Here is a 23,463-nt window from a genome sequence, read left to right as displayed (position 1 = left end):
TGAATAATACTTCTCTGTTTTAATGAGAAATTTAAGACATGAACCTGGAAGCTCTGAAGTGCTTTCTTTGGTAACATGGCACATATCGAGAGGTTTAATTAGCAACCTTATGGTAAATGTAGTTTAGAAGCTAATACTAGGTGTGCATGGACACTGCAAGATGGTGTAGTAAAGCCTTGAACTTACCATTTTGGACAAGATAGGAAAAATAATAGTGGTTGGAAGTGGAAAAGGGGATTAGGACTTTCCTAGGAAGCAGAAAAGAATAGATGTTAAGACATGGTGGTATCTAGATTCTTATGCTAACTGGATAGGTGTTTATATTATAATGCTGCTGTCAGAAGAGTGGGTCGAATTAGTGTGACTAGAATATGGGTTTGGGAGTTCCCGTCGTGGCGCAGTGGTTAACGAATCTGACTAAGAACCATGAGGTTGCGGGTTCGATCGCTGCCCTTGCTCAGTGGGTTAACGATCCGGCATTGCTGTGAGCTGTGGTGTAGGTCGCAGATGTGGCTCCGATCCCGAGTTGCTGTGGCTCTGGTGTAGGCCGGTGGCTACGGCTCCGATTCGACCCCTAGCCTGGGAATGTCCACATGCCGTGGGAACGGCCCAAGAAGTGGCAAAAAAAAAAAAAAAAAAAAAAAAAAAAAAAAAAAGAATATGGGTTTGACTGTGAAATAGTGGGATTGAGGATCTGAAAGGTGATTAGAGGTCAGAGGTGAAGGACCTTAGATGTTCATGAGAAGCTTGGACAGATAAGTATTGTTTAATTGGAAAATTAGATTTATTGAAGGAGAAGATTCAGGATGACGTGGGGTATGGAAAGCCATTTCTTATTGGGAATAGCTAAATATAACTTCACTGTAGAAAAGAAAAGCAAAAGGAGATAAAGTAATGACCCTTAAATAAAAGTGGGATTAGGCTGGTGTCTGTGGCTTGGGATAGTAGTGAGGCAAGTACAAGAAAGAACTTGGTAGCTAGAAAGAATGGTCCTGCCATGGAGTATAAAATTCCAGTTTTCCAGTCATGTTCTGTGGAACCCCAGCATCCAAGGAAGTTCTTGAAGGGCCACTATGGGGAAGGACAAGAGGGGTTCTGAGTTCCTGTGCTACTTGTCTTCAGGACACGGTTATCTCGTAACAGTTGGGGTTCATTTGTTGAGGAGAACAGATTGTGCTACTTATAAAACAGTTTGAAAAAAAAAAATGACTGGAAGAGGCTGAAGCGAGTCTCCTTATTCTTTTACTTTAACTCTTGATTATTCCAGCAGAACCAGGTAGAATATCTTTGTGTCAGTTGTAGAAGTAATCCTGTTTTGTTTGGGAGATTGATTAAAGATCTATAGGTTTCCATAAGATTTTGTGAGCAATGAAACAGAATATTGCAAAAGTTCGGTTGTTTAGAATGCAGGATACAGCTTCATATTTTATTAAAGACAATTAGATTTTCTGATCAGTCCACAAAAATACCTATTAAGTTCTGATTTTAATTCATAAATGATAGCATTAAGTGTAATAATTAATAGAAAATAATAGTGCTATGGTAGTGATAATAAAAATTTGGGTGTGAGATGTCTCCCTTATTAATCTTGGATTGTGATATTAACAGTGAACGCTTAGAGGATGGTAAGTTTGTGGAAATCCTAAAGGGAATTTCTGGGTACGTTCAGTGACTCTATAGGTTTGAAAACTGGCCCTGTGATCTTGGTGGTTAAGAATAAAGGCTTTTCAAATGTCCACTGACTGGTGTATTACTTTACTAGGGCTGCCATAATGAAATATAGACTGGATGGCTTAAACAAAATAAATTTATTTTCTCATGGTTTTGGAGACTAGAAGTCCAAAATTAAGGTGTTGACAGGTTTGGTTTCTCCTAAGTGCTTTTCCCTTGACTGGCAGATGGCTACTACCTTCATGCTGTGACTTCACGTGGCCTTTTCTGTAGGCATGGCCACTCCTGGTATCTTCTTCTTAAAGGGACACCAATCCTATTGGAATAGGACCCTACTCTATGAGTGTTGTCTTAAGACATAGTCACACTGGGGGTTAGGGCTTCAACCTCTGAATTTTGGGAGGAAACACATTTTAGTCCCTAACAACTGATGATGAATGGATAAATGGTGATATTTCCATACTAAGGAATACTACTCAGCAATAAAAAGAAATGAAATATTGACACATGTAATACTATGGATAAGTCTCAGAAACATTATGCTCAGTAAAGGGAGTCAAACACCTTGATTCCATTTGTGTGAAGTTGTATAAAGGGCAGACACAACTATAGTCAGAAGCCAGATTAATGGTTGCCAGGGGCATGGTTCACGTGATCAACAGGAAAAGGGCACATGGAAACATTTTAGGGAGATGACTATTCTGTATCTTGATTATGATGGTACTAGTTACATGGCTATATATGATTACCAAAATGAATCAAGTTGTAAACTTATAGCAGGTTCGTTTTACTGAATGTAAATAATATCTCAACTTATAAGAAACAAAAGAATAAATGCTTTAAAGCCAGTGTGGACCTGGATTCCATCCCAACTCTGCTGTTTAGGTAGCTGAATAACCTAGACCAGTCATTCATTCTCTTCAGGCCTCAGTTTGCTCATCTGGAAATGTACATTATGGTAGTCGCTTCGGGAATTAGAATCCACAATGTTAAGCATTTAGCATACAATGCCTGGAGCATAGTAAGTCATTAGGTTATTATATTTTACTTTCTGGTATTTCTTCTCCTTTATGAAGTATGTAAGCAACACTAGTATTATGCTTGCCAGTTATTAGTGTTACTTTTTAGGCTTGTAAATAAAATGGCATGATTTTTCTGAGAAAAATGGGAAAGCATCAAAGAGAAGGGTAACAAGAAGGGATTTTAAAATATCCAAATACTTTATGGGAATGTAGCAGATGAAAATGTATCTTGTCTCTTCAAGCATTGTTTTTACCTATGAAGTTTGTTTATGAAGAAATTGATCTTTTCAATAACAATTTGCCAGATTTGAAAATTGTTAGGCTAAAACTTCTAACCTTTAAAAAGACAGAGATAGAGGAGGTGCACTTATGAATCCAAACTCCATCATTGCTGCTCTTTGGGAATTTACAGTCTAATTAGGGAAAGGGGATATTTTTGTACTAACTTTAAGATCTTAACCTATCTTAGGTGGACTTTTTTGCATGACTAATACTTAGATGGAAGCTGAAAGGGACCATTAGATGTTCTAATAGGATTTAATTTTGTGTACTGAAATGGTATTCAAAAAGCAAGTTTACAAGTTGTTTTTAAGAAACTGATTTTATTGCAAGGGAAGTAATTAACACCTTGCTTCTGCGGTTAACGTTTAACATCTTGACAGATAGTTCCATTCCAGTTAGTAAAATGTTGTACTAAGATTTTGTATCTTGTTCATTTTTTTTTTTTTCTTAAGTATGGCATTGTAGAGACTCTGCTTAGGTTCCTGAGATGGGTGTGTGTTACTTTGATCCACCAGAAAATGGAGATAGATCTCTCTCTCTTCTTTCCCTCCTCTCTCTCTCTCTCTCTCTCTCTCTCTGTTGTGCCAATCATGAGCATCTTCGAACCTCAGCAGTAGAATCTGTGTATGATGTTACTTTGCTTACAGAAACTTCAGCAGCTTTGGGTGAGTTCATGTAGCTGAAGATGTAGTTTAGATTTTAGAATCAGATTGTAAGTTGCCTTTAGGAGGTCACATGTGTGGGTACAAGCCAATCACAGGTCAAGTCATAGGAGTGACAGATGGTCTGCTTTTTCCAGTGTTGCCTCGTGTGCCTGACAAAGTACCATACCATTAATATGAGGGCGCCATTCACAATGTACTAGTTACTGATCATGTGAACTTATTTTTAGAATAACTCTAGCATATCCCACTGCAAACATGCACCCTTTTATATTTATTCTGATGGGTTGGAAATAAGTCTTTAATTTTTTTTTCAGTTTTGGGTTATTCAGGTTTATAATTTAAAGACTACAAAATGTTAGCATTTTGAGACTTTCTACATTAATCTTATAACATTTTATTCCAGTGAACTAGTCTAAAATATTTTAAAATTTTAAAATAGAGTACAATATATATACCAAACAATGGATAGATGATAATTAGATTGATATATCATCACAAGTTGAACACAAATTAATCAGTACCTTGATCAAGATCAAAACATTACCAATATTCCAGAGCCCTCCTCAGCCTTCTTTCCAGTTAATACCTCTAGCCAAGGATAACCACTACCTTGACTTTTAGAAATTAAATATAATTTTTATGAGGTCTAAAATTGTTTAATAATGAAACAACAAAAGAATTTTATCTATAATGATGATGATTGATAGTAAAGAATTAAAGTTCTGGAGTTCCCGTGTGGCTCAGGAGTTAACTAATCTGACTAGCATCCATGAGGACACAGCTTTGATCTCTGACCTCGCTCAGTGGGTTAAGGATCTGGCGTTGCCATGAGCTGTGATGTAGGTCACAGATGTGTTGCTGTGGCTGTGATGTAGGCCCAAGGCTACAGCTCCAATTTGACCCCTAGCCTGGGAACCTCCATATGCCACAGGTGCAGCCCTAAAAAGCAAAAAAAAAAAAAGTTCTTGGAGAAAGTAGATGGGCCTTTGAAAGTATATCCCATCTTGTTATATCTGGTATAAATCTATACTAGCATAGGGTATGTTATATAGATGGAACTAGTCACATTACTTCCTTTTTCTCCATGTGTGATCGTTTTGTGCTGACTCATGGAAATTTATGTATTCAATATTCTTTCTTGTTTAGAAATCATATTTATTCTCAGGGGAAAGCACTACTTTTGTGCTCCGAAACTTTTGTCCTTGGTGTTCACTTCATTACCTCTGCCTTAGGGAAGAGTGTGACTCTAATTAGTCTATTTGCAAATGGCCCTCATGAGCAAATTTTTAATCACCAGCGGAGGTGGCCTACATTCAAAAGGCCATCATGGCATGTATTACTCGCTCCCTCAATTGCACATGCAGCTAACAAGCCATGTTTGTTGAATACCAGCTTGGTACAGAGCGTTCTACCAGGTGCATTAGAGAATATTCAAAAGAATATAAGATCCTGACCTTGTCCTCCAGGAATTTAACAGTATAGTGGAGTGGTTGAAAGGGTAGGCTCGGAAGCCAGAGTGCTGAGAGTCATATTCCAAGTCCACCACTTCCTAGTGGCAATTTTAGCCAAGACACTTAATTCCATGTCCCATTTTCCTCAGCTGTAAGAAGAGACTAATAAGAATATTTATGTCATAAGGTTATGGTGTATATTAAATGATAGGAATATGCATAAAGCATTTTGAACTGCTCCACACACATAGCAAGTACTCATTGTTTTAGCAGCTGTAATAATAATTACCATAGAGATCATAGGTAAACTATTGAAATTAGGACCAAGGTAGCACATAATTATTCCACAGTGAATGATGGAAGCAAATTGAAGCATTGCAGATCACCACTTTAAATTGTCTCCCTATTCCATATGCCCTTTTGTGTCCATGTTATCAGCATGTACAGGCTGACATGAACCAATTTGCTATTTTTGATTAGAAATGGGAAAAGAGAAAAATCTGTAAAAACCATGACCTGTTTAAGAAAGCTTTTTTTTTTTTTTTTTTTTTGGCTTTTTAGGGCTGTGCCTGCGGCATATGGAGGTTCTCAGGCTAAGGGTCCAATTGGAGCTACTGCTGCCTGCCTGCGCCACAGCCACAGCCACACACGATTAGATCCTTGTCTGCGACCTACACCACAGCTCATGGCAACGCCAGATCCTTGGACCTACTGAGCGAGGCCAGGGATTGAACCTGCAGCCTCATGGTTCCTAGTCAGATTCGTTCCTGTTGCTCCACGATGGGAACTCCTGTTTAAGAAAGCTTTGATTAAAACTCCTAAGTATGTCTTTTGCAACTGCCCCCATCTCCAATCCTGGATGCTGCTCCCCACCCCCATACTTGTCTGGATCTGGCCACTTCATGTTCTCTATTACTTGAATACTTAGCACTTGATGACATGAGTGAGGAGCATTCTCTTATCCTTTAAGGGTGTTAAAGTCTGATGAGTCAGTTTTACCTTAGAATTGTGGTCAGATTCTTTTCCCCTGAGAATCTGATCAGAAATCAGATAAAATGAAAGAATGGGAATGTTCTGTTTGGGAAAGAAATGATTACTTTTGAAATATAGAATGTTTTATTTCCTCTCTAAATAGAGATTTCGTAGTTGGGGGTGTTGGCAGCATGACATCATTGGGATGGGAGAAGGGACAAAGAAATAAACGGTAGGATGTCCAAACTTATTTAATCTCTTTTTAAGTGTTGTCTGTTAGTATTAATTCAGCCATATTCTTATAAATGAAGTCAGCTTTGGAGGGGGGCAAGCTAGGAAATTACCATTTATTATACATTCTGTGGGAAGATGAATTCCAGGTTCTGAATAATGAAAAGTGTAGAAGTTTCTTAAAATTTTTTTGGGGATGTATTCCCTTTGTAAGTGATATAAACAGTAATTGCTGTGTAGATTCAGAAGAGATGTTTCCCACTGAGAGTTATAGCAATGGAAGGAGTTAGGGGATTAGGGTTTGAACTGGATAATCCTTTTTTTTTTTTCTTTTTCTTTTTATAGCCGTTCCTGTGGCATATGGAAGTTCCCTGGCTAGGGGTTGAATTGGAGCTGCAGCTGCTGGCCTTCACCATAGCAGCACCAATCCCAGACACATCTGTGACCCAGGCTACAGCTTGTGGCAACACCAGATCCTTAGCCCACTGAGCAAAGTGAGGAATCAAACTCCCATCCTTAAGGACACGATATTGGGTTTTTAACCTGCTGAGCTACAATGGGAACTCCCTGAATAATCCTTATTAATATTTGGTTGTCGAAAAGGGAAGAGACCAAGGGTGTGTAGGTGATGGTGAGTTCAATGCCTGAAGAAAAATGAGAACTAAGAAGATAAGATTGGCCAACTGGTATTTCAAGTTTCTAGCTGAAAAGTCTGAATTCTTTTCCTAAGAGAGAAATAGTTTTCTTTAGCTCTCTTTTGCACTACAAATGTAACCCCAAATTATCCTTGTTTTTGGTTTAAAGTTAATATAACATTTCATGTCTTTAAAATATGGATTAAATAGAGTTCTCATTTGTTTTTATAGAGCTCAAGATTTCGAATTCAAAAAACTTTCCCCTTTGAAATTTATTTTAGATGACAGGATTTCCTAGCCATATATGTATGATGCGATGTTTAACAGAGCCAGACTGTAGCATCAACTTAATGCATTCTGTGGGCCTTGAGTTCTGAAGGGGAAGAAAATCTTTAAGGTGCTGTCTTCTTCAGCATAGCCTGGGATGATGTACTCATCACCTTAATCTCTTGCTACTTTTTCAGTTCACTTTCTAGAAGAAAAAGTTATTGCTTTCCTCTTATCTGCGATATTGTATGGAAAGTAAATGAGGAGGCTAGAGAAACGTCACAGAAAATTTTATGGAAACTTGTTCTGTAAGCAAGAGCTAATTGTGTGTAAACAATTTTCAGGGGACTCTGAAGTGTGTGTGTGTGTGTGTGTGTGTGTGTGTGTGTGTGTGTGTAGAAATTTAGAATGACCACCACACGGTACAGTTATTTATTTAGAATGAATGTTTTTTTCTTTAACGTGATGTCTGGTGGTGGAGTTCCCGTTGTGGATCAGTGGTTAACGAATCCAACTAGGAACGATGAGGTTGTGGGTTTGATCCCTGGCCTTGCTCAGTGGGTTAAGTGTGGTGTAGGTTGCAGATGCAGCTCGAATCCCGCGTTGCTGTGGCTCTGGCGTAGGCCAGCAGCAATAGCTCCAATGAGACCCCTAGCCTGGGAATCTCCATATGCAGCAGGAGCGGCCCAAGAAATGGCAAAAAAAAAAAGTGATGTCTGGTGGTAATATATAGTACAGATGAAGATTTACGAATCAGAAAAATGTTTAAAGAACTCTATTTCTGATATAGATAATGGGCCACCTATAAATCCTCGTAAGACTTGTGATACTTAAGCACCCATTGTATCTTTTCCAGTGGCTGCCACATCCAGTTGAAGTTCTCTTTAAGACTGTGATTTAACTTGTGCTTCGTAGGTTTTTTTAAATATGTGTGTAGTCAAGTTGAACAGTATCTCCAGATTAATTCATTCTAAGACTACTTAGAAAAGGTTTGTGTAAATATTTTTTCTTTCTAAATTCACCATTTTGATACAGATACCCATGGTTTTCTTCTGTGTTTACATGCAGCCAGGAGCTATGGGCGGAGACGAGGTAAATTTTTTTTAATGAGATCTTTTGCTTGCCAAATTGTGAGTAAATATGAGTGTGTGTATTTATACCTGTGCGTGTGTATAAAACAATAATTATGGTTTGGTATGATGTTCTAGCTTAATTACTTTAGTGAAATAATTCTCTTGTCACTTTCATTATAATTATTTTTTTTGTTATTAGTTGGTAATTTGTTCTTTTGATCCTAATCAAGACATAACAAAGACCATTTCTAACTGGAAGTTTTTGTTATTTGGTTTATTGTAAGTGGTCTTGAGGGAATAAAGGGCAAGCGTGTGTTTTTTGTTTTTTGTTACTGTTCTGTATCCACTGTGTTCTTTTCACACTGCTTGGAAGACAGTCATTAGGTTTTAGAGGGCAGTTCCTGATCTTAGTAGGTTGACTGGTGAATTTTGTGTGTGTGTTACATCCAGAGACAGATTTACCTTGAAGCTAAATGAAACTAAAGTTTCAGATACCCTTATTTTCATGGGTATCCTCCAAGGTCTTTACCTTATCTTTGTATTCTTTTTCTTAACGAGAGATCCTTCACTTGTGTAGGGTCTAGTCCCCATAAAATTTGAATTCTCTCCTGGTCACACCCAAACAAAGTAATATTCCTTTCATTTGTGTGTTTCTATAACCTTTCTAAGTCATTTCCATGTTTGCAAGTTGTTCAAATAATTTTACAAAGTAGAGTAAGCCTAATGTGGAAAGAGTATGAGATTTAGGGTCAAAGACCTAGGTTATAACCCCTGTTTTATCACTTATGTCTTTTATGTTCATCTGTAAATTATGCAGTAATAAAACCAATTTTGTCAAACTTTAAGAATGTTAGTGAAGTTATAGCATAAAAATGGGAGAGGAGGAGTTCCCATCGTGGCACGGTGGTTAACAAATCTGACTAGGAACCATGAGGTTGCGGGTTCGACCCCTGGCCTTGCTCAGTGGGTTAAGGATCCAGCGTTGCCAGGAGCTGTGGTGTAGGTTGCAGACACGGCTCGGATCCCGCGCTGCTGTGGCTCTGGCGTAGGCCGGCAGCTGCAGCTCTGATTAGACCCCTAGCCTGGGAACCTCCATGTGCCACGGGAGTGGCCCCAGAAAAGGCAAAAAGACAAAAAAAAAAAAAGGAGAGGAGAAGCTGTTATTGTAAACTAAAAACATTCCACAAATGTCAGTTGCTTTGGTGCTCATTTCGAGAAGCTGGGAGAGATGAAGTAATTTACTTGCTGTGTGATCTCAAGTTAAAGTTAGAGCCAAGTCTTTTGGCTGTTTATTGGGTAATGTTTATCATTCATCAGGCTGTCTCTGACTCTGTAGTTGAGCCCTGAAGAGAAGCTAATAATGTTAAATTCGTAGTATTTTTTATTTACTCCATGGTAACTTTTGTCGAATGGGTGAATATTGGCAAAACCTAACATGTGTTTGAGACATTGTTGAAACCTTCTTTCATGGTTGAATCACATAGTTGATTTTGTTTTCATGTTACTGATGAAGAAAAAAATTGGTATAGTTGATTATTTTTTTAACCATGGAAATAAATACCATTTAACATTTTTTTAACCTTATCATTGTAAAGTTTCAAGTGTAGAGAATAATATTACTAGAAATCATCTTGTAATTTTTCTTCTTGTTGCTAGAGAATTGATCTCTCTCAGGAAGGAGTAGGAAAGGACATCATCTCGGGAGTATACAACAGAGACTGTTATTGTGCACCGATCAGTCACTAGATCTTGTCAATATTCCCTCTAGTTTCTCAGGCCTTGTCCCTCCCTTTTCATTCTGTTGTTTCATCTTTCTGAAACAACACTTCGTCCCTCTCACCCTTTTTCTCCATTCAGGATTCCTTTCGTCTGGCTTCTCCCTGTTTCACCCGTCTCATCATCTCCATTTTTCCCCCACCTTACCTTCCCCTGACCAATCCCTGTGCTTTTCCACTGTCTAGCCAGTACAAGTACTATCCACCCTTCCTCTCCTTTACTTCATTTTCATAACTAAAACTTATCTTTAAGTTTATGCATCCAAGCCTAATTCAAGCCTTACCCTTTCCAAGAAGCCTTGCCCAGTGGCTCTACAGGCAATGTTTTCTTTTCTTGCGCCTTACATTCTTTATACCTTTTCTGTATGCCCTGATTCTTCAACTCAAGATAAGTTCTTTGAGGACAGTTGTCTCTTGCGCCAAACACTGTAACTTTCATATATTTAGCACTAATTAAATGCTTCTTATTATTTTGAAGTAAACCCCCACATTTCTGCAAAGCAGAGTTTGGCATTATATGTATATTTTTAAAATATTTTGTATTGGAGTTCCCGTCGTGGTGCAGTGGTTAACGAATCTGACTAGGAACCATGAGGTTGTGGGTTTGATCCCCGGCCTTGCTCAGTGGGTTAAGGATCCGGCGTTGCCATGAACTGTGGTGTAGGTCACAGACACGGCTTGGATCCCGAGTTGCTGTGGCTCTGGCGTAGGCCAGCAGCTACAGCTCCAATTAGACCCCTAGCCTGGGAACCTCCATATGCCGGGGGCAGTGGCCCTAGAAAAGGCAAAAAGGCAAAAAACAAAAACAAACAAACAAAAACCTTGTATTTAAAAATCATAGTATATTAAATACTAGATATCCAGAATATAAGATCACCTAATAGTTTCTAAACCCCTGAAAAAAATAACTAATCTTCCCTTTTTCCGTGTTGTCTTCTCCATCTCTATTTGTAAGGTTTGACTTAATTCTTTTCAGAAGCCATGATCATCTTTGCATCAAGTGCTAAGCTAAACACTACCTAGAATGACTTGGTCTCTATAAGTCTGAAGTTTGATAGTTCTAGTTGAAGAAGACAATGACAAAAGTGTGTGTGTGTGTGTGTGTGTGTGTGTGTGTGTGACAGAGAGAAAGAGCACTAACAGACATGAGTGTTGACTTTCTGTAATGAGAAAAAAAGAGAATGTTTTTGTTCCATGCTTTTTTTCAGTCTTCTGTTCCCAAAGCTGAAAAAGAAGAAAATCCATCTTTCAAAAATATAGTGACATAGTCACATGGAATGGCACAGGTGTACTTCATATCCACTCTCATTGCCTGAAATGTATTCATCATTCAGCATTATGTAATATAAATTTGATGATCTGGTAGATTTCCTCATGTCCATTTATTTGTGTGATCAAGGGTTATATTAATGCTTAATTTCTTTCCTCCAAAAAAAGTTCAGACTTTCCCCAGAAATCATAAAATTGAACTTGGTGATGTGTGTTAGTTATATTATGCATTACATACATGTTGGTAAACATTTTAGGAATAGGGGGCCAAGGGAATTATCTGTGACAGTTTTTGAGATCCGTCAGCAAAAATTAGGCCAGTGGAATCTTTCACCTCTCCTGATAAACCTGGAAAAGCTTTCTGAAATAGGTAGGATTTCAGGAACTATTTGGATGATGGAAGAGGAGTAGGAAGCAAAGCACTCCTGGTATCTGATTCAACTTAAAAGAAAGCTTCGAGGTGAGATTGGCATGACCAGATGCTTGGAGCCTGTGTCCATGAGTGTATGCAGTGGGGGCCAGCTGGAGAGGAGACGTTGGCAATGAGATGGTTTCTACTGCCCTGATGAATGGTTTTTGACACAGATATCTCAGGCTTTAGAAAGAGCATTTCATGATACGAGTAATGAAAACAGGAGAGAACTTGGGTATCAGTTGATGGCTTAGATGGGGATTCAAGAATTGGAGGGTTGTCTCTGGCAAATCAGGTGCTTCCAGAGGTGCAGCTGAAGCAGTAGCAGTAGGGAAGAAGAATTAGATGTGAAAGAATAGGATCTGAAAATGAATATTGGTTATACATAAAGTATTTAAATATTCAATTATATTTCCCACTGATACCCACTTTTAGAGATGTGTTCCAGTAGGCAAATGTTTATTTCCCTTGTGGAATCAAAATAACACCAAAGAATTTTAACATTTTCTTTCTGTACTGTTCTGGCTTTCACAAGCTTTGATGTGTGTTTTCCTACACAGCTGCAGCCCCTGTTAGAAACTAGCCTGATAGCTAGTGTCATTAATGATCTTTGCTTAGACCCTTAACAGGCACACTTAATTAAAATGTATTGTGTTTTCATTTCACGTGAGTTTTTATGGTTTCTGGAAGGCTTTTGTCTGTAAGTAGAGATGTTGGCTATGTCAATGCTCTTGATGTTTAACAGAATTTCTTAGTTAAAGAGCAGCAAGGAAAATACAAAAGATATTTTTAAGTAATGTGAATGAGCAATGCAAAGAATGATGAGAGTTACTTTAGTATTGGAGTTACTACTGGATTGGTGTTACTACTGTAAAATGTTCTCCTGTGTATATTTAATCCATAAAAATCTGTTGAAATTGGTGTATGATTTAGTCAATGGCAAAGGTTCTAAGAATCCAATAAAACAAACTGCACCAAGTTGGAGTTGAGTCTTCCTACCAAAAACAGCCTGCCCAAGAGAGGAGAGATCAGCTGTATCAGTGAGACCATGATACAAACGTGCCATCCTGCTAATTCAGACTTGGCTATGTGAACTTTCTTGTCTAAAAGAATGCATGGTCGTAGAGTTCTGTCGTGGCTCAGCAGAAACGAATCTGACTGGCATCCATGAGGATATAGGTTTGATCCCTGGCCTTTCTCAGTGGGTTAAGGATCCAGCATTGCCCTGAGCTGTGGTGTAGGTTGCAGGCAGGGCTCCAATCCCACATTGCTGTGGCTGTGGTGTAGGCTGGCAGCTACAGCTCCAATTCAACCCCTAGCCTGGGAACTTCCATATGCCACAGGTGCAGCTCTAAAAAGACAAAAAAGAAAAAAGAAGAATGCATGGTTCCAGGAGTTCCCGTTGTGGCTCAGCAGTCAACGAATCTGACAAGCATCCATAAGAACACAGGTTTAATCCTTGGCCTTGCTCAGTGGGTTAAGGATCCAGTGTTGCCATGAGCTGTAGTGTAGGTTGCAGATGCAGCTCAGATCCTGCATTGCTGTGGCTGTGGCATAGGTCAGCAGCTACAGCTTCAATTCGACCCCTTGCATGGGAACCTCCACATGCTGAGGGTGCGGCTCTATAAAAAAAGCAAAAAAAAAAAAAAAAAAAAAAAAAAAAGGCAAGAAAAAGAATGCATGGTTCCAGAGTGAAACACGGACAGCTGAAGAAAATCTGAGTTCTAATATCTGAAATGTTACTGCTTGTAGTAATAAGAAAATTTGAGTGTAGGAGATGGTGAGGGGAGTAAGATCACTAGTTTTTTACTTTTTCAAGAAGCTGTTTTGGGAGGAGTCTAAACTACTAATGAAGGAGGGGTTCTGAGTGTTTGTGTGTTCACTATGGGTCAGATGCTGTGCTGGACTCTAGCTGTCTGTCTACTGAGTGTTCATTCTAGTAGGGTAGAGAGAGAGAATAAATAGTGAAATGAACATTTTCAAACTCAAAAATTGCGATACATACTAGGCAGGAAAAATGGGAGGGTCCCTCCAAGGCAGGATGGTTTTCTCTGAAGAGATGTTTTTTAAACTGACAAAGGATGGAAAGACAGGATGGAAAGATTTATTTATCTTTAAATAAATATTTTATTATGGAAATTTCTAAACATATACAAAAATAGAATAGTTTAGTGAACTACATAACCATCACTAGCTTCAATGATTATCAACATTTTCACCAATCTTGTTTCATATATTCCTCCCCCGTTTTTCCCTTAGAATATTTTCAAGGAAATTATCACAATACAGCTATTTTGGAGTTCCTGTTGTGGCGTGGCGGAGACAAATCTGACTAGTATCCATGAGGATGCAGATTTGATCCCTGGCCTCGCTCAGTGGGTTGAGGATCCGGTGTTGCCATGAGCTGTGGTATAGGTCGCAGTCGAGGCTCAGATCCCATGTTGCTGTGGCTGTGGCGTAAGCCAGCAGCTATAGCTCCAATTCGACCCCTATCCTGGGATCCTCCATATGCCACAGGCACAGCCGTAAAAAGCAAAGGAAAAAAAAAAAAAAAAAAAGAAATACAACTATTTTAAGAGGCTTGAAGCCTAGTACTAATAAATTCTACAGTATTGATAAACCTGGAAAACACTCTGCTAAGTGAAAGAAGGCAGTTGGAACAGATCACATATTGGATAATTCCACTTTTATGAAATGTCCAGACTATGCAAATCTATTGAGACAGAAAGTAGATTGGTAGTTGCCTAGGGCTGAGAGAATTGAAGGAAAATGGGGGGTGACTGCTATTGTGTTAAAAGGATGAATCGCATAATAGATGAATTATATCTTAAAGCTGTATTTAAAAGGTGTGGGGTTTTTGAGGGAGGCATTTGAATCAAGGAAAGGCTTTGTGTGTTTGAGGAAGTAAAGAGTGCCCAGAATGGCTGAGCTTGGTGGAAGAAGAGAAGGGAGGGTGTATTAAGATGAGGTTGGAGGAAGGAAGGAAATCTGATCTTGCTGGGCTTTAGCTCCTGGTGAGGATTTTGAACTTGGTCTAAATAAATACAAGAAAAAACCTATGTATGTTTTAAAGCAGGGTCAAGTGTTTGGATTTATGTTTTTTGGTTTATTTACTTATTTATTTGGCTGCGCTCATGGCCTATGGAAGTTCCCAAGCACATGGAACAAACCCTTCTCACAGCAGTGACCAGGGCTGCTTCAGTGACAACACCAGATCCTTAACCTGCTGCACCACAAGGGAACTCCCTGGATTTATGTTTTTAAAAGAGCACTCTGACTGTTGCTTGGGTGGAGTGAGATGAGAAGTAGGTTGTCTAGCTCAGAATGATAGTGGTGGCATAGGCAAAAAACACCTTTAGGGAGTTTGTTGTGGCTCAGCAGGTTACGAACCCACCTAGTATCCATAAGGATACAGGTTCTACCCCTATCTTCACTCAGTGGTTAAGGATCCGGCATTGTTGTGAGCTGTGGTGTAGTGCAGACTTGGCTCAGATCTGGCATTGCTATGGCTGTGGTGTAGGCCAGCAGTTGCAGCTTGGATTCAACCCCTAGCCTGGGAACTTCCATATACTGTGGGTGTGGCCATTTTAAAAAAGCGGAAAAAAAAAAAAAAAAAAGGAAGTCATACCACATAATCCATTTTTTAAAAAAATCCTCAAAGTGACTTATTTCTGAGCTACTTGCAAAACTAAGATGAAAAGGGTCGGGCTTGGAATGGAAGTATCATGTCAGGAGTTCCTTGGAGCTACTGGATTGATAGCAGAGACATGGGAACTCAGGGGTGAGGTCCAGTGGTTTTGGCTGCCCAGCATGACTGGTGGGCTTTTGTTTTCTCCTCATAGCTGTAGGAAAGGGAGCCTCCTGGGGAAGGCTTATTTTAGATAAGCCTTCCATGCTTAACTAGCACCTGGCAGTTTTCTTATGTGGCACTTTTCTTACAAGGCTTCTTTAGCTTTAAGTCATCTCTACATTCAGATATTATTTATCCAATTACTGGACCAAAAACTATATTCTGGTTATTAATTAAAAATAGATATCAGGAGTTCCCGCTGTGGCACAGCAGAAACAAATCTGATTCATAACCATGAGGTGGGTTCAATCCCTGGTCTCGCTTAGTGGGTTAAGCACCCGGCGTTGCTGTGAGCTGTGGAGTAGGTCGCAGACGCAGCTTGGATCCTATGTTGCTGTGCCTGTGGCATAGGGCGGCAGCTGCAGCTCTGATTTGACCCCTAGCCTGGAACCTCCATATGCCACAGGTGTGGCCCTGAAAAGCAAAAAATAAAAATAAAAAAAGAAGCACTTCTCCTGCTTCTGTTGAAATATTGCATATGAATATTTCATGTGAAAATATCATGAGATTCTAAAGCAGATTTATATATTTATATGCTAGGTACATGAGAATATAATCTCTGGTAAGTAATAACACTTACTTAAAACATTTGTGTCTTGAGGAATGCTTTCATTAAAGAAAATAAGTATGTCAGAGAAATACTAGTTTAGTGAAGCAAGGCCTCTCATGGGACACAATTTGGGTACAGCCTATAGTTTCAGTTTCTAGTAACACATATCCAGGAACTAAAACTTGATCAGTCTTCATAGGGCCTGTGTTGTGGGGGGATGATTTATGCCAACCAAATGCATGCACAGATACTAACCTCTTGAGGGTCCACTGGACAAATCAGAATACCAGTGTTTTTTAACTTACCATGGAGTTGGATGTAACAGAAATAGAATTTTAGTGGCTGATTATTTGTCTACTAGTTCAGGAGTCAGCTCTTTGTAATAACAAGGCACTAAATTAATAGAACAGTCCTTTAGGAGCTTATAACTAGAGCACAGGGAAATAGCTGGCTTTCAGGCTATGGAAACATCAAATGAGCCATTCTGTCCCACAGAGGAGGAACCCCCCCACCACCACCACCCCAGTGTGATAAAAATCCTCTCTCTTGTTGGTTTGCAGTGGGTAAACACTACAGATTCTTAGGCTGTCCTTCTGTCCTTTAAATGCTTCCTGCAGACTAACTTTTTGTTCCATCAGCACTTCAGGCACTTGTGTTTTGGTACGGCTGACTAGATTATAGATTTTATAGTCCGTTCCTGAGGATATACTTTTTTTTGACGTGATTGAACTTGGTTGGATGTTTCCCAAGGCTCCATACACTTGACACAAAGTCTTTAGTGGGCTGTCTGCTACAGATGGATAATCTGCATTTCAGTGGTTCTTAAATTTGAGCATAAGAATCACTGGGGAAATATGTTAAAAGTGCAGATTTTCAAGTTTGACCTCCATGATCCAGAGTAAGTAGACCTGGAATTGAGCTCTGAGACCTGCATTCTTAGTTCTTACCTGTAGTTAGAGAAACACCATGTATATGTGAATTCCTAGCAGTTTCCAGGGGCAAATTTATTACTAAATCTGTGGTACTCTAAATACTAATAATAAGAGGTTTGGTTTTAAAACCTTGGAAAGTTTCTTAAGTACCCATAACCAATTTTTAAAACAGTCCAAATTTTTACAATTCTCTTGCTTTTATTTTCTCTGCCAAAATACTCTGGGGAAGCTGTGGTTATGTTGGCCACGCAGAAAGAAAGTTCTCTTTGTTCCAGAATGTCTTGAACATCCGCTGCTTCGCCTCACTGCTCTGGTTCAAGACTTCCTCATCTCTCAACTGGACAGTCACAGATTTCTTCAAACTCTCATCCCATCCCCCCTCTCCCTGGGTGCAAATTGCTATTGAGGGTGATGGTAGCTATTGAAGGGTTTAGAATAGAGGGATAACATCATCAGAGGATTTTAGAATCTTAGAGAAGTCATTCTGATGGGATAGAAGATGGATTAGGTGGGAGGATCAGAGTCTCCAGGGAGTGAGTGTAGTTTTTTTTTGTTTTTATGGTCTTTTTGTCTTTCCCAGGGCCACTCCCGCGGCATATGGAGGTTCCCAGGCTAGGGATCTAATTGGAGCTGTAGCTGCTGGCCTACGCCAGAGCCACAGCAACTCGGGATCTGAGCTACATCTGCGACCTACACCACAGCTCACGGCAACACCAGACCCTTAACCCACTGAGCGAGGCCAGATATCAAACCTGTGTTCTCATCGACTGCATCCTCACCGATGCTAGTCTGCTAGTCAGATTCTCTAACTGCTGAGCTACGAACTCCTTGTTTTTTTTTTTTTTTAAGGCTAGTCTTAGAGTGAACTAGTAAATTATGAAAATGGGGACATTTCCTACTGCTTTTGTAATATAGAATATAAGGTGTAGTGCTTGAATAAATGGAAGCAAGAGAAAAGAACTTAATTTTCTAAGAACATGGTCCCATCTCTTGCCATTCTCATACCTGTCTGTTATATTCCAGCATATATTTGCGCATATTATTTTCCTTTCTTGGCTGCTGCCTCACTGTTAACCCTTATTGAATACCTTTATGTGCCCTTATTAGAATATGAAGATACAGTGGTGAACTAGATTAAATTGGTCCCTGTCTTAATGGAGTTTACAGTTTCATGGGATTGAGGAATGAGATACCAAAGAAAAACCCATATGATAGCATGATACTAACTGGAAAAAAAAAAAATGTTAGGAGAAGTGTTGTATAGAAAAAGGCATTTGATTTAACCTAGAAGGTCAGGAAGATTTCACCTGAGTTTCAATGACCCTTCAGCTTAGACCTGAAAAATTAATAGGAATTAACTAGAAAATTAGAGAGTTGAAAGGAAGGTGTTTGTCTTGCATTTAGGGAACACCTGATCCTTAGGGCCTGAGGCAGGAAGGAATCATCAGGAATTTTTAAGGAGGTCTGTGCAATTGGAGGTCAGTGAACCAGAGGGAGAGGCAGCAACTGTAACACAGGAGAGATAAGCAGAGACTATAGTTTACAGTAATAATTTATCCAAAAAAAAAAAAAAGAGAGAGAGAGATGAGGGGTTTTAAGGATAGGGGTGAAGAGTGTGGTTACATGTTCAGGTTAACATTTGCAAGTGGCGACTTTGGCTGTTGTGTAGAGAAAGCATTGTGGGATAGGTGGAAATCAGTAGACTGAACAGGCTATTGTACAGACTCATCAGACTGTTAGTTCAGGACAGAGATGATGGCAGTCTGGACCAGGGTGTCGGGACTGAAGGTGGAGAGGACCAAATGGGTTGAAGAATTATTTTGTAGTTTGACTTGGTGAGGGCTAAGTGAGAAATGGATTAAAGGTGGAGTGTGAAAGAAAGGGATGTGAGGGTTGAGTCCTAGATTTCTGGGTTGAATTGAGCATGGACAATAGTCATTTTTAGTGAGATTGCAAAGAACGGTAGAGGAGCAGGTTTCCAGAGAAAGCCAAGAGCTGTTGTGAAAGTTTTTCTCTTCCCCTTAGAAACTCCCACTCCCACAAGATTCTGCTCAAAATCGCCATCCTATGAAATCTCAAGCCCACCCCCCGCCCCTTCCATTTTCTGTAGAGCAGTAAACTGTGCTCTTATGTTACTTGGTGAAGTCTTCTCTTACACTTGTCTATTTTATAATTACGTGCTTGTGTATCTCTCTCTCCAGACTTGATTTCTTTGGCAGGGACCTTGAAATTATTTGTTTGGTGTTCCTGGAATGTGGAAAAATATTTTTCAATTGTTTTCCACTAAGTTATATATGTATATTAAAGTTTCCTTTATCTTAAATCCAGGTAATGCTACATTAAGTTGTTTGCCTGCAGAATTTTCCTCAGTCTTTGATACACTAGTATGGATTATGAATTTCTGGGAAAGGTATCAGGTGTGCAGTATTTTCCAGTATTATTTAGTTTTCCCAAGCCTTCCCCTCCACTAGCTTTTTTTTCTGAGCATCTCGTGTTATTAGTGTTGAGGATAAGAGGTGGGGATAGGAGCATATTGAAAATGCTGATTGGGGTTTGTGCCTATCAGAGTAGGCACATAATTTACTGAGTGTGGACTATATCAAAAGCAAACCTAACAGCCGTGGGAGAACACCTCTGGAAGTCTTTGGGAAGCTCATTTTGGCTCTAGTTGCTGTAGATCTAGTTTTTACACCCCACCCCACCCCACCCCCAATGAACAAAACAGACATCAAGGGATGAGAATTTACTGTCTGTTGTTTGTCCTTGCCAGGCTAAAAAAGCTAGGTGACACAAGGTGACAGATTTTGTTCTGTTTCTTTGTAGCTCAGCTGGGAAGAGCTGAACAAAAAATCCTTTTATTTGTGAACTCTCAACATGAAAACAGTGCCTTTCTTTTACCACCTGGGTTGTTCATAAAATAAACAGAGTTATATTAGTAACTTTTTTAATAAAAGAAATAAATGTTCAGTATTTTTCTAAGGCTATTTATATTCTGTTTTAGAGAGCTGGCTGTAGTGACGCAGAACCTAGGTCTCAGGGAAATATAGACAGGATAGACTAAATGGAGAAGACAACAAGACAGTATCCTTTTTTTGAAGAATGTATGAATTTATTTTCGAGGGGAATTTTTCTTTTTTTCAGAAGTTAGAATGCTCAAGATAGTTCATTTTTAGAGTGGAACCTAGTGGAAAATTTTACTAGGAACTTTTACTGACTCAAACAGGAAATATATATATACACACATACTTTTTAAACTTAGATTTTATTTTGTAATGCCAGATGACATTATTGTGTTACATTTATTAATGGACTAACTGCTGACATCTTTCTTACGGTCATGTGGAGCTGGTAGGTGCCTTTACTCTACACACTTTATTTGACTCTAGAAGTAACAGTAGGAGTCATTTTTTGGGGAGATGTAAAATACAATTTAGATTAGTAAAGATGTCATAACCACATGTACATATATATTCCCACATCTTAATTTCTATGTTTTCATTTACTTGTCCTGCCCTTTATATGGCAGATGTTTATTTCCAGATTGGCGTAGCTTAGAGTGGCAGGGACAACTTGATCATTTTTAGTCCTGCTGTCAGAGGAGTTATCAGCCTCTGTCATCAGTTTAAAATTCCCTCAGCAAATCAGGGCCAAACTTTAGAACCGAATCTTGAGGGCTCAGTAAAGAGCCATCAAAATCTGTGAATAAAGATTACCTTTCCATTTATTTTAAGAAATTCCCAGAGAAAGGAAAAATAACTGCTGAATACTCTTAGCAGCAGCAATAGGGACTGTATGAGTAAAATGTGGTGATTTTTTCTTTTTTAGCAGCGAAAACCGCTGCAATTTTTGGTGCTTCTTCCTTAATATCAATCCAGTCGTTTCTGTGCTGGACATGCCTTTACACAAAAATGATAGTATAAACCTGGTAATCTGCAGCCAATTCTATTCTGTTGAAAAAGCTCAGGATCTGTTTTTTGGAATGCTTCATTCTGTGCTTTGGCTCCTAATAAAGCATGTGGTGTCCAGGAAAATAATTTTAACTGGAGAAACTCCCACATTTGTTTCAGGTCGATCTTCTCTCTTTCCCTTTGAAGATGCCTTCCTGGATGACAGTCACGGCGATCAGTCCTTGTCATCAGGCTTAAGTTCTCCCACCCGCTGTCAAAATGGGGAGCGAGTAGAGCGCTACTCCAGAAAGGTGTTTGTTGGAGGCCTTCCTCCTGATATCGATGAAGGTATGGTGCACGCACTAATGACTTTATAAAGGCCAGGCTTGTTATTTGTGTGATCTGACTCTACCTCGCTTCTCCTCTTCCAAGGCAGCTTTAGGACATTTATATCTTAGTGTCAGGAGATGAGAATATTTGATAGATGGGCAAGTAATAGATCGTGCATTTCAGATCTGCTCTTCATGTGTAACAGCCTTCCCATTTCCTAGTTATTAATTTGGGGATACCTTCCCTTTTTTTTTTTTTTTTTCTTTTTAGGGCTGCACCTGAGGCACATGGAAGTTCCCAGGCTAGGGGTCAAATCAGAGCTGCAGCTGCTGGGTTACGCCACAGCCACAGCAACTCGGGCCATGTCTGCAACCCACACCATAGTTCCTGACACCTCTGGATCCTTAACCCACTGACTGAGGCCAGGGATTGAACCCGTGTCCTCATAGATACTAGTTGGATTTGTTACCACTGAGCCACGATGGGAACTCCCATTTTTAAATACTAATGAGAGCTCATATTTGTGAAACTTGTCATTATGCTAAGTGCTTTACATTATCTTGGTACATCTCCACAGCTTTCCTAAAGTCATCTCCTACCAACTCCATTTTCTAGATGAGGACATTGAGGATCAGAGAGAAGCAGTTTATCCAGGTTTATGTAGCCATTTGGACTCAAAATCAGTCTGATTCTGGAACTTTTGCCCCTATCCATCACACCATCTCACATTAATGTAGATAACTATTAATGAAAAAACCCTCTTGCCTTTAAAAAAAAAAAAGAAGACTAACTAGAGTATTTCTTACTAATATTTTTGAGATACTGCCCATCCAGAAGTGAGTTTCACTTATGCTGAGAGCCAGTCAGCACATAGTAGATTGTCAATAAATATTTCTTGAATGGACAATTGAGATAAAATTGTGACAAAGTTAACTCAAGGGAAAAAAAACAACAACTGCAGCTCTAGTAGACTTTGGATCTGCTATGAAAACATTGTTAAAACAATTGTTTCACCGGCATTATTTTATCTATAATATTTCTCTAATTATTATTTTCTTTTTTTTCCATGATGAGAGAATAGTCTCTAAAAGTAGTTTTATTTTATACTTAACTCCTTTAAAATTGTACACAGATGGAGACTCATTTTTCTCCGAACTATTCTCATACTAGTGTTAATCTCATCTATAGATTGGAGTTTATGCTTTAAGACAGTTTTTGATCATGCCTGTGGGAGTGGCAACTTCCCCCTGATTAGGAGCTTAGTTATAACCTGTTTGAGTCAGAAGTCAGAAGGAAAGGATAAATTTATTAAGCTGTAACTTTTGAAACATTTTCTTTGTGGAATGAATAGTAGGTATGTATGAGAGAAACAGACCATTGGTTTTTAACTTTTTCTTACTCTTGAATAGAATTACCCACTTATTGTCTCTACTTGCCAAAAGAATAGGATCTATTTCTAAAACAATCTTAAATTAATTATAATAGTGTATGATGTGTGACCTTAGAGATTATTTCATACAAGTGGAAGCATATTTTAAGTACTTTGTGTACTTTTGCCATTTTTTCTAAACACAGAGAACATTCTTATTTTTAGACTCTCCTTCTCACTTGACAGGGAGGTCACCTAAGCTAATGTCAATTTTTTTTTTCTTCCAAATACTTTGTATCAGGTTTATTGGAAGTGAAGGGAAATGAATTATAGTTAGAAACACATTCTGCATGGTTAAAAGTGAATAACCAACTGTACTCCCGCCCCCAATGATGGTATTTCACTTAGTAAGTTTGACTTCTGTAAAAATCTTTAGAAAATAGCTCTCAAAACATTTTAAAATAAAAAGCCATGTTATATGGGCTGTTCTGTTTGCAATATATATATTTTTCTCTTTTGCTAAGATTCCTTCTCTGTTTCGTAGATGAGATCACTGCCAGCTTTCGCAGGTTTGGACCGCTCGTCGTAGATTGGCCTCACAAAGCTGAAAGCAAGTCGTATTTTCCTCCTAAAGGTAATGCGCTGAAACTGTCTCCACTGCCTGCCTCTCGGAGAGCTGGCATCGTAGTTCATTAAAAGGCAGTGAAACTGTAGGGGGAGGGTGGCATAACATATACACACTACTGTGTAAAGTAGATGCTAAACAAGAACCTAGCATATAGCCCAGGAAAATCTCCTCAATAGTTTGTAATAACCTACA

General features: G+C 39.0%; 1 protein-coding gene across 41 annotated transcripts in view; it reads left to right on the top strand.

The window, feature by feature from the left end:
* Positions 1-23,463, top strand: part of CPEB3 (cytoplasmic polyadenylation element binding protein 3) — a 196,789-nt gene that overhangs the window by 97,919 nt on the left and 75,407 nt on the right. For 14 of the 41 annotated variants that reach the window (XR_014826630.1, XR_014826625.1, XR_014826629.1 and 11 more), the window contains exons 5-6: positions 21,125-21,292; positions 23,188-23,277. Coding sequence is in view for 30 of the 41 variants with exons in the window: in XM_084994864.1 (XP_084850990.1) it covers positions 21,125-21,292; positions 23,188-23,277 (258 nt within the window). In the remaining 11 variants the exon portion in view is untranslated. Of the gene's footprint in view, positions 1-8,264; positions 8,289-21,124; positions 21,293-23,187; positions 23,278-23,463 lie in introns of all 41 variants that reach the window. The other 27 variants (XR_014826623.1, XR_014826622.1, XM_084994863.1 and 24 more) reach the window with 3 other exon arrangements.

Source organism: Sus scrofa, chromosome 14 (assembly GCF_054392235.1).
Source record: "Sus scrofa isolate SSC_HxYL_T2T_F1_AM1 chromosome 14, Sscrofa_HxYL_maternal_Yorkshire_Landrace_v2.0, whole genome shotgun sequence".
NCBI lineage: Eukaryota > Metazoa > Chordata > Mammalia > Artiodactyla > Suidae > Sus > Sus scrofa.
This window is presented reverse-complemented; position numbering and strand designations above follow the sequence as displayed.